General features: G+C 43.1%; 1 protein-coding gene across 5 annotated transcripts; it reads right to left on the bottom strand.

Moving 5' to 3' along the window:
* Positions 1–7: 7 nt before the first annotated feature.
* Positions 8–15762, bottom strand: GOSR2 (golgi SNAP receptor complex member 2). 5 transcript variants are annotated; one of them, XM_035893997.1, is made up of 6 exons: positions 15394–15755; positions 13247–13311; positions 10328–10436; positions 9099–9231; positions 6069–6209; positions 8–1973 (listed from the first exon to the last, which is right to left on the bottom strand). In XM_035893997.1, exons 2-6 carry the CDS (start codon positions 13284–13286, stop codon positions 1812–1814), a joined length of 585 nt encoding a protein of 194 aa, XP_035749890.1. In that variant the 5' UTR covers positions 13287–13311; positions 15394–15755; the 3' UTR covers positions 8–1811. The 5 variants fall into 5 exon arrangements, with proteins under 5 accessions (XP_035749890.1, XP_035749893.1, XP_035749891.1 ...); XM_035894000.1 differs by lacking the exon at positions 15394–15755 and adding an exon at positions 14975–15109; XM_035893998.1 differs by lacking the exon at positions 15394–15755 and adding an exon at positions 14812–14832.
* Between the last annotated feature and the right edge of the window lie 199 nt (positions 15763–15961).

Here is a 15961-nt window from a genome sequence, read left to right as displayed (position 1 = left end):
GCTGGCACCTCAGCCCCCACTCCCGCAGCCAGCCAGCATCTGACTGCAAGCCCTTCCCTCGCCTGGGGTTCCTGTTAGGAAGCCAACTGGCCTGCAACAGCTCAGCGAACTGGAAGCTCTCATCTGGGCTTTGAAGCTGTGCCACAGCACACAGGTCAGGCGGTACTGCAGTGACGCACCTGTAAAGAAGCACGGCTAACGCCTATTTCGCTTGCCCATATTCAACAAAATTAATTTCTGAGAGTTATTAATACCATTTCTCCAAGGTTGCAACAAGCTACATAATAAAAGCGAAGCTTATCGCAGCAAAGATAGGACACAGAACTTGTAATCTGTTACTAATTAAAAGACCCACAACCATTCCAGACAAAAAAAAGAAGGAATTTCCAGCATTATGCCACGTCATCTGAACGTGACACTTCTGTGCCACCGTCAGATGCTGGAAATGCTCCCGACTTGCACACAAACTGGGGTGGGAATGTATCCAAAGGCTGACTGAAATAGATGATGCCCAAAATCTCAGGATGGCCATTCCAACAGAGCCCTCCAGCCTGCAGGGGAAGGAGTACCGCATCAAAATGACAAGGCATTTCCTAACTGCAAATGTTTCAATGCTATCGATACCTGCAGCCAAGGAGCTATGTCTACATTGGCCATCATCTCAGCGAGACAACAGGCATGAGAGTGTCCTTCACAGTAATTCTGCAGGTACAAAGGATAACGCAAAGACGACCCTTCTCAAGGATGAGGGATGTTTGCCATCCCAAGGCACCGTAACTTCAGGACACTCTTCTGACGACAACTGCTTTTAAGTGAAAGGTCTGATGCCCTGATCTCACTGTCACTCTGAATGCAAAGAACAGCAGAGAGAGCCCATTCCAGTTCTATGAGCGTAAGAATCACAAATTGAATTTGAGCACATTGAGGAGGTGCCTGCTTCACTGATTCAGAGCACAAAGCCCCAACCACCTCAGAAAATGCACCAAAACATGATGTGCACTAACACTAAAAATGACGGTCTTAGGCTGGATTTGGTACTCGGCACAGCGGGATGGCATGGGCCCGATGTGTACCTGACTGAAAGCAGGCAGGGGTACAACATTCAGCTTCCACTGGGAAGGAGCAGGGTATAATAAGGTACCAAAACATACCTTGGAGAAGTTGAGAAGCATTTCAGCCTAAAATGGGAAGATTTGTGCTGGTTAATACTGTGTGTGTAAACAAAAAAGTTAGTTGAGGTTATAACCATGCTTTAAGACCCTTCCCCACAAATCCTTCTCCCAGAAGCAAAACAATGACTTTGCAGATGAGAACCCTGCACTTCCCAGCTCTTTTTCTTTTGCATGCTTACTCCACAGGAGCATGCCCACAAACAGTGCGAAGTTCTCCTCAGTGGCATCCTTTCATTGCAGAACACAGCAATCAGGGTCACTTGTAGCTCACCACATCCTATGCTTCTGCCTTTGCATCCTCCTACCCCTGCCTACCCAAAAGGACATTCCTACCTGCCAATACAGCTGGGCAAAAAATTCACTTCTGCTTCCTATTTAACCAGATTCTTAAACTCGCAGGCGGCAAGGTGAGAGCAGCACAGGCTAGGGATATTTTTATAGGGCCATTCTCAACTACAGCATCCCTGTAGAAATTTGTTACCCTACGTGCTTTCCATGTGACATGTGTCTGAGAGTGATTTGTAAACTCTGAAGTTCACAGGAGGGGCTTATCCAAAGCAGCACTCAGAGGGAAGTACAGTTCGGAGGACAGTCCGTCTTGCTCCAGAAGACAATCTCCTCCGGCGACAGTTCAGTAGCTCAAGTCAGATACTGCACGACGAGAAACATAATTACACAAGTCAAAATCATTCCCCCAATCATGAAGTATTTATCTTGAAAGGCTCGCTTCTCAATCAGCCGCATGACTGTATTGGATAAGCCCAACATGTTGGCAACATCCAGGATCTTCTTGTGAGTACCCTAAGAATAAAAAGACAGAAAAAAACCCCAATTAATCTCATGTTCCAACACTTCTTATTCCACAGCCCAAGAATTTCATCATGGGTGACAAGTGATGAATTCCGATCAATGGAACTTGCTATCAGCCAACAGTTCCTACAATTTAAGGGGAGATGGCCACAGGACCCTGGAAATAGCTGGATGATGAGACTAATTAATTCGCACACATGAACAGGAATGTGGTGAAAGATACAAAACAATCTGTCTGGACAGAGGCATCATAAAGAGTGGCCCAAAAAAAATGCACTCCCTGTGGAGGTATTAAGAGCTTTTCTGGTCCTTTTTCAGACACACGGCCTAGTAAGAGCTTGAAGCTTCTTGATCAGGCAACCTTTCTTGCAGAACTTCCCTCCTGTTTTTTTTTTGAAGTTCATAACAGCAAGAGGTTGAAAAGGAGGTCCAGAAACTTGTAAGGCCAATGGTTGAGTGCAATGAAAAGGTATGCAAAAGTGTAATTAATGCAGTGTCAGGAAATCCTTCTGGAGAAGAGCACTGAATCACAGAATGGTTTGGGTTGGAAGGGACCTTTAAAGGCCATCTAATCCAACGCCCCTGCAGTGAGCAGGGACATCTTCAACTACATCAGGTCGCTTAGAGCTCCATCCAGCCTAACCTTGAAGTTTTCTAGGGATGGGGCATCTGCCACCTCTCTGGGCAACTTGTTCCAGTGTTTCACCACCCTCATTGTAAAAAATTTCTACCTTATATCTAGTCTGAATCTACATTCCTTCAGTTTAAAACCATCACTCCTTGTCCTTTTACTACAGGCCCTGCTAAAAACCCTGACCCCAGGGAACAAAGACTGCTGGCCAGTGTACTGCAGGATGGCCCACACCTCAGTTCTGTTTCACTGCTGAAGCAGCTGGCATTATTAACAACGTGGACCCCACCAGATACCACATCAGCAGTAAGCGCATAACCGATAAACACAGTGAGCAGCAGAGCTGGAGGTACCAGGAAGTCACCCGGGGAGTCACTACTGCAGTGCAGCCGGAATACTCCTACTGTATTTCAGGGCAACGGTCAAAGAACACCTTAAGAAATACAGGCACGTAGTTGTACTCTGGGCACAGTTCAGAGCTGGATGTCATCTCCTCTGGGAAGAAATGAGAGAACTCCTGGCTGCAGAGTCACAATGGTGCTGGCAGGTGAGAAGCATCCTTTTAGGTAAGCTAGACAAACGGGAGCAAACCGACAGGCAGGCGCAGCACCACAGCTCAGCTCACAGCGCGCAGAGAGACACTGGCCAGGACCAACCTCCACTGCACCTACACGTGCACAGTGATGATAATGGACCTCCTCTCTCAAACTGACTTCTTGGTCCAAGTCCTTAACAGAACACCCTGCTTCAGAAAGCTGTTAAGACTTAATTTACTTCTCTGAGCAAGGTCAACAGCACAGATTCCCATCACAGTGCTTTACCACGCTTTAAAATAAAAACTCTGTTTCTATTCTCACAGTCCACTTATCTTTGGTCTCAAAAGAATAAAAAGGTGAAATTTGGGAACCATTTTGAATATCAACCTGACTTAAGACCAGAAAAGCTCTCTGAGGACAGAATTTGTATCAACTATATTAGATACAGATATCTCTGGAGCAATCTTTTCACACTACTTCAGAACAAAAGAAAACCTTGCTTGGAGAAGAGAAACTGAAAATGAAGCTTTAAAATGAAAGCAAACAATGGGAAAGTGAAGACTTCAATTCTTGCAGTCCATGGGACAGGGGAATAGTACAAACAGAACAGTTAAAGCCTTGCAGCAGCTAGGGAATACTTGGCTCATACCTGTCTATTTATATCCTATACTTACACAGATTAACATGCTTCCAAATTAACCCATTTATCTTGATGAGCTGTCTCTATGCTAGCTGCTTCTGCCAGATTTGTAAACATGCAACGAAGTCTTTGACAGTGTAAGAAAAAACCTTTAAGATCATCAAGCCCAACTGTTCCCCTAACCCTGCCATCCCACCACTAAACCCTGGCCCTAAGCACCTCGTCTGCCCAGATTTTAAATCTCTCCAGGGATGGGGACTCGACCCCTTCCCTGGGCAGCCCCTTCCAGTGCCTGACAGCCCTTAACGGGGAAGAAATTTTTCCCAATGTCAAACCTAAACCTGCCCTGGCACAACTTGAGGCCATTTCCCCTCATCCCATCACCCGTTCCCTGGGAGCAGAGCCCAACCACCCCCCACCCCGGCTCCCCAATCCTGTCAGGCAGCTATAGAGAGCAATAAGGTCTCCCTTCAGCCTCCTCTTCTCCAGGATGAACACCCCCAGCTCACCCAGCCACTCCCCAGCAGCCTTGGGCTCCCGACCCCTCCCCAGCTGCTCCTGCTGGCCACACCATTCCTGATACAAGCCAGGATGCTGTTGGCCCTCTTGGCCACCTGGGCACACTTCTGGCTCGTATTCAGCTGCCTGTCGACCAACACCCCCAGGTCCTTTTACGCTGGGCAGCTTTCCAGCCACTCTTCCCCACGCCTGTAGCGTTGCATGGGGTTGTTGTGTCCCCAGTGCAGGACCTGGCCCTTGGCCTTGTTGAACCTCACACCATTGGCCTGGGCCCATGGATCCAGCCTGGCCAGGTGCCTCTGCAGAGCCCTCCTCCCCTCCAGCAGATTGACACTCCTGCCCAGTTTGGTGTCATCTGCAAACTGACTGAGTGTCCCCTTGATCCCCTCATCCAGATCACTGATAAAGAATCCAGATAATTGATAAAATATTAAACAGAACTGGGGGACACCGCTTGTGACTGGCCGCCAACTGGATTTAACTCCGTTGACCACAACTCTCTGGGCTCGGCCATCCAGCCACATTTTTACCCAGTGAAGAATATGCCTGTCTAAACCAGAGCCGCCAGCTTCTCTAGGAGAATGCTATGGGGGACAGTGCCAAAGGCCTTGCTGAAGTCCAGGTAGAGAACATCCACAGCTTTTCCCTCATCCACTGGGCGGGTCACCTGGTCATAGCAGATCAGGTTCGTCAGGCAGGACCTGCCTTTCATGAGCCCATGCTGGCTGGGCCTGATCCCCTGGTTGTCCTGCCCATGGCTGGTGAGCGCACTCAACTCTGCCTGATGAAGACGCCCGGTTCTGGTAACTGAGGACACAGGTACCATAGGTACTAAAAGTTGCTCCAGCAAAATGCCTGTGCACTTCAAGGGCGAGACCCAGGCGTGGGTACAGTTCAGGTCTCTATATGCAAGCACACCAAGCTGCCTTCACAGCCAGTAAGACCCTGGTCTGCACAATCCATGGAGCTTGAGGGGTGATTCATCTGACCAAATACATCGATTTATGTCAGCAATTAAACACACCTAAATCCCCTGGCAGGTACATCCCCAAACAAAGCATATCACAAAGCAGACAACAATAGTTATCATCAGAAGATGAATACAACAGAGAGAGGAATTTCCCGTTTTTCCGAAATCCAGCTTTCCCCTCAGCACACACTTCTTATGAAAAAGCTTTTTGTATCTTTCAGCTATTTGCTCAAAATTTAACACCACTTTGAAAAGTGTTTAAAATAAAAGACAAATATTTGTTCTGAAGAGACATGGAGAAATACAGCTGTCATTATCAGTATTCAGGGAAAGACATTGCTGAGGTGCATTAGACCTGGGAGAGTGTTATCTTTATTACTAATCTTAAACACAGGTACTTTATGCCAGCTTTGTGGTTGCTCCGACTGATTTACATCTGAATCAAGTCTATCTGCAAGCTAGCCATTACTTCCCATTCTTCACTTGAACAAAAAAAACCATAACAAAAAAAAAACCCCATAACGGAATATAAGGTAACATTCAGCACTCCAGGTACTAACTGCTGTGCAGGTGAAGACTGCTCAGCCGTCCGGCCACAAAAAGAGCTTAAAGGTGTTCTTAGTAAGATCATAAAGATTTCAGGTTTAGTTAAAATGGAGTTTGGGCCTTTCCCAGCATTCTCAGGTTGAAGCAAGGTACTGAAACAAACTCATGTATCGATTTTACTTAGCCTGGTCATCACAAATGCAGAAAAACGTGGGGTCTTTTTGGTAAAAAATGATGCCCCCACCTTTAATGTCACTCTCTGGTCCCTCAGCCCCTGAAGGATGTTGGTCCCACTGCCAATAAGATCATCCATGCCACGATGGGCATTCTGGAGGGATTCATTAAACTGTAATGTTTCGTCGATCGGTATGGTGGTGTCAGAGTCCTGTAGGGGAAATGCAGGGTCTTGGTTACCTTGCCTGCTCACTCATAGATAGATCCAGAAAAAGAACATGCAGAAATAAATGTGGCAAAAACTTGACAGGACTTGAAGGATTATGTTTTAAATATTTTTTTTCATAGGGATATTAAATACAACATTAATATCTGAGTGAAAAAAGTAATTTAGAGAAGGCTAGAGGAAGCAAGCCAAGAGGCAAAGCTGATCGGCTGTTCAACTGCAATTAGATCTCAAAGAATAAAAAATCAGATTAAAAGTGGAGCGTTTTTTATAATCTCTGTTTATGATACAGGTAGGAAAGGGTATTACAAGAGAGAACATCAAAACTAACAGGAGGTGTTTAACAAGGAGTCATTTGATCATTGCAAGTGAAAGACTTTTCGAAGATTTAATATCACACTTCTAAGCGACAGAAGGCCCACAATACACGATGTCTGGGAGATGACATTCTATAAATTCCTATTTACAACACAGTGCAAATTTCTGATAGTTAGGGCAAACAGAAGTGAACCCAGCTCACTGAAGGTCTGACTCACTCAACACCCAAGGCCTTATCTAGAAAAAAAAAAATAAAAAATCAGTTGTTTTCCAGAAAAGCTAGCTCAGCTAGAAACTACGAATCTTGAAATGGAAATAACTGGATAAAATTCTGTAACCTGGGTTGCACAAGAGGTCAGGGAAGCGATCACTGCTGTCCTTCAAAGGCTTCCAGTTTAATCTTCTCTGGGCACCACCAAGAGTGCCAAGGTAGCAGCACATCACTCTCGCAGTGTTTTACTAACAGGAATCATGACACTGGTATGAGGTAAGTGTGGAAGCACTGGCTTACCTGCTTCCATGTACTCAGAGTGGCAAGAACTACTAAAATGCAGAATTCGTGTTTAGGGCAGAAGATAGTTAATACCCTAATTTGACTGCCAGCTGTAGGTTACATGCAGGTAGCAACACCAAACGTGCTCTGAGTAGACTCTGGTGATTATTGTAAAAGAAGTGTTAATAAGGGAACAACATGTATGACCCCATGTTAGGTGCTGCACCACCTAGGTGGGTGTCCTGTTTAGTGTAAAAGAATGAAGATAAAGGACAGAGCTGTTAGCAGTTGCAGGAGCAAAGTGCTTGGATGAAGAAGCCACCACAGCGTAAGCATCTCTCTCATCAGATGTTAATGAAGCACTGAGTGTGAATTAAGTGTCTTAGGAGAGTCTGCAGAGCAGAAGCACATGGATTTGCATCCGAACGGCTATGTTTTCATATATTTATTAAAGCTTCAAATCAGTGGGGACTCCATTTCCTACACAAAGAGCTTGCTGGGTTTTTTTTTTAATACAGCAAGAAAAATATCGAATTAGATTTTTGACCCTCCTCATAGAAAGGCTAGATGGCATCATATTTTTCATTTGCTGTGAGCAGTTTTCTCCAAAATGGTACAAGGGAAGGCTTTAAAGATAAAGACCACATTTATCTTCGAATTAAGCAAAATGTTCCGAACTGCTGCAGCTTTCAAAAGCTGTTATGTATGTAGCAGTGATTCACTCAGGATGCTTGCATGCTCAGCTGACGTTTCTATTTAATAGAATAGGGTAGTACATAAATAGAAACTAGGTAAACAGGCCAATAGCTGACAAATAAATCATCACTTTCCTATTAAAGGGACACTTTAATATTTTTGTAATGGGTTAAAAGAAATACAAAATAATCAGGCTTTTTTTTTCCATCTTGAGACACTTTTCAGCATCTAAAGGAGAAAAAAATAACTCGCCATTTACTTTGCACTTGCAAGCCAACAAAATGCTAGGTGTCATCTTTATGGCAGGCTTTGAGAAGTGCATCGACTTCCCAAATCTCAATAAAATAGGACCACTCTCATTCATTCTTCCCTGCCCTAACAGGGAATGACAACACAGAAAATGAATGGTAGGTTATATGCCTTTAACAAAAAACAAACAAACAAAAAAACACCCCCAAACCCAAAAAAACCAACAAAAAATAAAAAAACCAAAACACCAAACAAAAAAAACCCCAACCTCCATCCCCCCCGCCAAAAGACCAGCTTTTGAGTTACAAAAAAGTGAAAACTGAAAGCAAACCTACACTATTCAGAGCAAAATTCCTCTATGAATTTGCACTGGGGGAACTTTCCAGTGGAGGAACTAAAAATCATAGAATCATAGAATGTTTGGGGTTGGAAGGGATCCCTAGAGATTTTCTAGTCCAACCCCCCTGAAGTGAGCAGGGATGCCTTTAACCAGATCAGGTAGCTCAGAGTCCCATCCAACCTGGCCTTGAAAGTTTCCAGGGATGGGGCCTCCACCACCTCTCTGGGCAACCTGTTCCAGTGTTTCACCACCCTCATTGTGGTGAAAAAATTAACAAAAACAGGTGGAAACACACTGTTGTCATTAAAAAGTTTTGAATCATTTGCAGGTAAAAAGCAAGGTTTTTCTCCCCAGCTGTGTGATTTGTATTTGGATAAATTAAAGCTTGCTGACATCTACTGACAGGAGGGTGTATAAAAGCCAGGCATGTTACAAATCTCAGGATTTGACAAAGACATCTGACGCAAATCCAAGTAAAATGTATACTTTGGTACCTACCTCATTCACCCTTTTGGAACTGCTATATAAAGTCAGGTAGAACTGTACTGGAAAAAACAAGAGCAGCAGTTTCTGGAGTCTTTTACTACTGCCTCTTAATAGACGAACTTTTCCTCATGAGAAACTTGTACTTTTTCAACACACGTTGCTATTCTTTTCCGTCTTTATTCCATTTACACCTCACAGCAGCAATCTAATGGTCATGCCTATGTCTTGCCTGAAACTTCTCTGACAGACTACGGCTTCTAGAACACAGAGATGTAAAATAAAGAATACTTACATTAGTAGTGAATGTCCGTGCAAGCAACTCTTCTCGCTGTCGCTCCTGCTGCTCCCGGATGTAACGGCGCTGTTGGAAGTTTCTCAGAGCTGTCTGCAGATGCTGAACGTCATACTTCAGCTGGTCAACTCGACTAGAAATGATCAACAACAGGAAGACATTCCCAGGGATAAAAATACCATTGTTTTCTGGTGGGTTTTATACGAACAATGGAGCATTATAAGTTAACAGTGACGAACGATAAAGAATGATGGCTTCTACTTATCTACAAGATAAAGGACTATAGAAGATACCAGATTTAGATCTTCTGTGCCTCCTTTTTCTAATAAACAAGTGAACTGGAGGCTGATGACAAAATATGAAGCAGAATTCTTGAGCTGCCTTGGACATCCTATCCCATGACTACTCTCTTCAGGAGTTATAAATATATTCCTCATTTAACACAGATTTGGAAAGACGGTAGGATTTGAACAGTTCCTATTTTACGACCTTCATGCACATAAAAGATTAAGCTTTCAAGTTTCACTGATTACCACTGTGTTCTTAAATTTGAGTTTTTATTAAAAGGAGTTTAAAAGTCAGTGGGCAATACAGGAGACATCTCCATTGGGTAAAACAAATAACATCCAAATAATTGTCTCTGATTAAATGTTTGATGACTATAAAGAAAGCCTAGATGACTATTTCAGATACTGACATCTCTAATACAGGTGACATGATATCCAACTCTGATATCTACAAAGGCATTTTGGGACTAAACATTAACAGTAGAGTCACAGAATAAATTAGACCAGAAAGTCTTGAGGTCTTGAGGTCCAACCTCCTGCCCAAACCAGTGCTAACTTTAGAAACCTCCTTCTTTTAGTCACCAACAGTGAGGAAAATGGTCCAGAGAAAATGACACCAATTGAAATAATTTTGCTCCTTACCTCCAAAAATGCCATTAAAAGCAAACGCCATATAGAGTAGAAATTTTTTTAAGCATCAAAATGGCATGTTCTGCTCATCTCAGAACAGAGCCATGAATCCAGTTCCATCACCAGTCTGTGGTTAAATGCAGGAAAGTGATTTTGCCTCTGTGCCCCAATTTTGCTACTGCAGAGCACAGTCATAAGTTATGCAAACTGTAAAGCTGGCACTCAAATCAAAAGGCAAAGGGCTTCAATAAATTTAATAGAAATAATTACAAAGACTACGCCCCACTATCATAGCAAAGAAGGTCAACTTACAGTTTAGCATTCTGTCGCTTATTGGGAGGTTCTTTGCTGGACAGTATTTCCAGACGCTCCAAGTTGCTGAATATATTGTCTATTCTTGCCTGAATCTCATTTTCTACTACTGCAAGGAAATAAAAAAGCAATTTGCATTAAAGAACTGCAATCTGAGTGAAGGTAAAAGCTCAAACCATTCAAACCAGTATTTAAAACCTGGCAGATGCAAATCCTTACTGGATGAAAAAAAATCATGTAACTGAGAACTACACATACCATGAAAAGCCGCTTCTTTAACTCAGTAACTTGAGACTCTTGCCTTTGCCTCCTCCTCTGAGAAGGGAGCTAGGAAAGCCCCTGCTCTTTCAAGATATCTGAGCCCCTTTCCCTATCAGCTCCACGTGTTAGGATTTAAAGCTCCCACATTCCCCCCTGCAGCCCCTTCCTGCTCCCTTGGCAGGATTCGCTCACACAAGCTCATAGCCAAGATGATTCTCACCTCATTTAAACCTCCAAAAACTGTTAACACAGAGTTAATATACAACATCCATACCTATAGCAGGGGAGATTGACTGACAGCACCGGAAGGATTCAGAGTTGATAGGAAATGGCAGGCTGGCCAAACAACTCAGAAAGACATGGCCAAAATGGGGCTGAAGCCCTTGCAAGTGGGAAAACAAGGCCACAAAATAATTGCCTCTGTAACCATCTATGTTGCAACTGCTTAAGATAATCTGCATAGAAATAGCAGAGGGGCAATAGTATGCAACACAAACTCATGTACTTAAATGAGGGGGAAAAATTATACAACTGGGGAAAAAAAAAAGCCATATGTTTTCATTACTGTAGTCATTGTACAGAAAACTCGGCACAAGCCACAACCCCCTTCCTCATTTGACAACCGCATTTTCTAACCATGTCACAATCCAGCACTTCACAACGTAAAGAATTGCATGGACGGGCGAAAGACAGGAGCACTACTAATCATTTGCCATTATTGTGTTTTAAAGAAGGTGAGCTGTAAGGCTGAAGGAACGCACCCTCCAGAGCATGGCCACAGGCTGATAGAGGACAGAAACACCATCACGTCTGTGCAGCCATGAGGACAGTCCTGAACTCTCAGACTGCCATGGGCAGACCTGATGGAAATAATCACCAAATCCTACAGACACCATGTGTTCTTGTTTTGCCAGTTAGACTAAAGAGGTCTACAGAAAAGTGTTACTAATCCCTGCTAACTGCTCCACAGTGCCTCAGGACTTCCCAGAAAATCGCATCCAGCAGAACCCAGAAAAGCAAACAGCGCATACAATGCCTTTTCTTTGCCCTTTGATCTCACACAATCAAAGAGTAACTAACTCACATATATAGACACATCAATCAAAATGCCCTTCATCTCTCCATCATTTAGTACAGCTCAACACAGAAGCAACCAGGAGAGCAGACAATTACATCAGTAAGAATTACTATCTTGGTCATCTTACATTTTTCTGAGCAAGAAGGGATTATTTGGCCAAAAGTTGGAGGAGAGGTGCAACAGGAAGTTTGATTTCCTGGCTCTTATTTCCTACTCTTCAGCCAAAAGATAATAATTTTCCCAAAAATTCTTAAATATGCACTAATATCTAGAGCACATACCTGTATCTTTACATATATATATATATATATAAAGAAAACCAGTATGTTCATTTATTGATCTTGTAAGATGGTGCATAATCCTCTCTCTTGAAACGGTCTCAAATACTAGAGTCAAATTATGCTGATTTTCAAGGGGCTCCAAAATCACATCCAGTGAACAGCACCCCAGGAAGCCTAGGCACTGTACTAGGAGTAGTACAACCACCACAAAAATCAGAACCAGCTGACAAGTCGTTCTTTTTTGACAGGAAAATTTATCACAGCCCATTCTACAGAAAAGTCATGCCTCACAAATATGTTCAGGGTAAGAGACGTCAGTCAACATGTGCATAAATATCCCGTCAATGCAGTGTGCTTTCACTTCAGAAGTTTCTGATGAGGCCCACCAGCAATACCCATACAGGAATTAAGGCTTGAAACACAGGTCCAAAATACATTTGCCAATTCTTCACTGGGGTAAAAAGTCCTGCCACAATACATCACAGTATTTTATTACAGTCATTTTATTAGCACAGGGTTATAGTCCAAATTGACTGAAGCCATTTCAAACCTAGCTGTTCTACATATTTTTCATAAGCAGATGCAATTAGAGGTTCTGGCTCTGAGGCAAGCAGGAACTATCAGAAGTTAAAATTAATTAATTAACTGCTTAAATTCCCACACACCAAATCACAGCATTTTCCCCAGAAACTGTACTAAGCCTCTTCTGGAGAACACTGCCAATTAGCGGATGCTTAAGGAACAGCAAAATAACAGGACAGGTATACAATGACATTTCTCAGCTTCTGAGCTTCTAACAAACCAGCCCAGTGATCTCCTGAATTTGCAGTTCTGTCCACATCAATATGTTCATTGTACCTCCATGAATGCATCAATGTGGGTGTTTTTAACTGGTTTAGGTAGAAGGCTTCCACAGCCTGACAACGAGCTCCAAAATCTAACAGCACCAAAAAGTATCTGGCATTCCCATATCAAGACATTGTAGAAGCATCCACGGTAAGCACTCTTTGCCAACTAAAGAATCACAAGGAAAATGATTTGAAGTAAATTCTTGTTCTGCCTTTTCCGCTCCATCCTTCATACAAAACATCACCTTATTGAAGTCAAACAGTCAAATTATTTTTAATGTTAATGCATTCCAAATCAGTGATCTGTCTCACCAGCTGATCACAATGACTGACGAGCCAAATTTGTTCCAATAACGACTGTAAATGCAATGATAAAGCATACAAGGTTAAAGATGCAACCTAAATCAAATCAGAACTGGAGTGGGACTTTTCTCACTAATTACATACTTACAGTGCACTGACTCTTTGTCTGAAGTCTCAAGGCGCCCCATGTAAGATTGGACCTCATGGACTTGCCTATCAAAAGACAAAGAGTAAATTAACCGAAGTCAGTCAACAGCTATAAAATCAAATCATTTTTCAATACCTCAATTTTCAGCTTCTTTTACTTAAAAAAGTACTGTTAAGAGCAGAATAGGCATCAGCTACATGGTATTCAGTGCAGACAGCCCGTCACTGAACCTAAAAAAAACCCCAATTCTTCAGTACGAAGAAAGCTTTCGCTCAATATGCATCTACAAAATAACTTTCAGTTCAAAAACAAGAATCAAGGTGGAAGGGCTTTTTTTTCTTCAAGGATTTCCAATCCAGTTCTAGCTCCCTTTTCGTATTTATAACCCAAACTGGGGCTCTCCCTGTGCCGCACAGCTGGCACACTGGAGCCACTGAGATACTCCAAGACAACCATGGAGACAAGACTTCAGCTTTAGACCACAAGCGGTGAGCACAGCAGAGGGAAGCTCTGACTGGGAGAAGAGTTGGTACAAGTGAGACCTTAATAACAGATCTGCAGTGAAGCACTACCTACGAATGCCATGATGCTGATGAGGCACCATGCCTTTATGTCACTGCATAAATGGGTAGTACACATCTTCAACACTAAACACTGGTTTTGTCCCTCCCTTCTCAAAAAGAAAACAGAAGCACTGGCAAAGGTTCAGAGAAGGACAATGAAGATCATGAGAAGTACGGAGTGGCTTTTACACATAATGGGGAGATACCCCAGAGCACAAATTGCACAGAAGGTGAATAAGGAATGACTTCCACTTTTACAACGTACGAGTTACAGAGGCATCAAATGAAATTAAAAGATGGCTTAAAACTGAAGAGAAGGAATTCCCAATGCTAGACAAGCGGTGGCAAACAAACAAACAAACAAAAATTCAAATGCTGATGGGGTTGTTAAATTCCTCTGTTTTAAGAAGCCCCCAAGCCTCAAATTTCTGGGAAGTTAGGAGAATATTCGACGGAAGTATCACATATGTTTGCCCATTTCTTACTGTCTGTCCTAGAGATCTGCAGTTAGACAATGCTGAACATAGAATCAGAATCGTTTAGGTTGGAAAAGACCTTTAAGATCATCAAGTCCAACTGTTAAAACATACACTGGGACAGACGGACCTTCAGTCATACTCAGTGTGAACATTCTCACAGCAGCTGGGATTCGGACGTTAAGAAATACACTTTAAACGTTACAAAAATATCACGATCTTTTTCAAAAAAATATTTAAGAGGTCATCATTTTGGTTACAACAGTGACTCTTTTTCTGGTATATGTACTGTTTGATAACTATGCACAAATGCTTATGAAGCCAGACCTCTGAAACAAACTTACATTACAGAGTAATAAAATATTCATTATTGAGTTATTATATGAGATTTTAAAATAACTATCAGGGCTGCCTTCCACATCATGACACTGTGCTGCTAAAGAGACAACCAATCATGTCATAAGTACCTTATTACTTGGCATTATCTACAGAACCAATTCAATATCCAGTATCTTGCAACCCATACCTGTTCTACAGTTTTGTTTTCCATCAGATTCTCTGGGATGCCCCAGACAGCTTGAGACTTTCCCACTGCTTAAAATGGTTTTAAAATGCCTGTTCAGAAACCAAGGTGTAGGAGCCAAATCAGAATATGGGCAACTGGATCAGAAAAACTACTTCACACTCACCAGGATTCTTCCCATGACAGAAAATACAGTAAGTCTGGGGAAAAGGTGGAGAAAGAGTTCAAAAATGCAGAGTATGCCCAGACTGACAACAAACTACAACAAAAACACAGCTCGGTGACTACGATGCCCAGAGAATCCCTGGAAGTGTTCAAGGCCAGGTTGGACGGGGATTTGAGCAACCTGATCCAGGCCCCCATGGCAGAGGGGTTGGACTGGATGATGATTCCAGGTCCCTTCTGACCCAAAGCATCCTGTGATCACAGAATAAGGCAATATGGAAAGAGGAACAAGACAAGATTATTTCCCTTATCAATAACAGTTACTATTAAGGGTATGCATTACTAGATCCACAGCAGGATTTCCCACTCTTCCCTACAAGGTCACTCTATATCATTATTTAATGAAACTCTCATACTTACCATGCTCATTCAACAGAGCTCAATGAAGAAACCCATCCCCACTGAAAGTGGGAATATTTGGATCAACTGCCTCCTTTGGCTCTTCCCCACAAGCTCTCCCACATCACACAGAGCCACAAGATTTTTTTTACCTTATTCTGCAATTTTCATACCACTTCTACCTCACCAGATCACCATTATCTGTGAAACAGTGTTTCGTATCATCAAGGAGGCATACATGATCGTGAAACCCGACTGTCATAGAAATCCTACTGAATTAGTACGCCCTAAATGTATGTACACCTGGTAAAACAGAACCCCTTGGGTTTACTGGACACTTGCACTCCTGTGCCTTAAACCCCCAGCCGAGCCGGCTGGGCTTGCTTTCGGGCTGACGTGGCTCCCAGCAGGCTGGGGCTCCGGACAGACAGACGGCCAGCCGGGACGGCCAGGCTTTTGCCTCCTTCCGCGGCTCAAACAGTCCTCATGGCTAGAAGGTGAGAACTGGTACCAGAGAAAAAACTTCTGAAGGGCGCTGGGCCGCAGGCAGGGCATCCGCCCTCAAACCCTGCCCCTGCCCCTGCCCCTG

Source organism: Egretta garzetta, unplaced genomic scaffold, assembly GCF_000687185.1.
Source record: "Egretta garzetta isolate BGI_Z169 unplaced genomic scaffold, ASM68718v1 scaffold745, whole genome shotgun sequence".
Taxonomy (NCBI): domain Eukaryota; kingdom Metazoa; phylum Chordata; class Aves; order Pelecaniformes; family Ardeidae; genus Egretta; species Egretta garzetta.
Note: the sequence above shows the minus strand (reverse complement) of the source record. Positions and strands in the feature narration are given on the sequence as shown.

Coding starts and splice junctions, on each gene's coding strand:
- GOSR2 (XM_035893997.1), bottom strand. CDS start 13,286: ATGGGGCGCCTTGAGACTTCAGACAAAGAGTCAGTGCACT. Junction 10,437..13,246: donor AGACAAAGAGTCAGTGCACT/GTAAGTATGTAA, acceptor ATTTCCTTGCAG/TAGTAGAAAATGAGATTCAG. Junction 6,210..9,098: donor CACGGACATTCACTACTAAT/GTAAGTATTCTT, acceptor TTTCCCCTACAG/GACTCTGACACCACCATACC.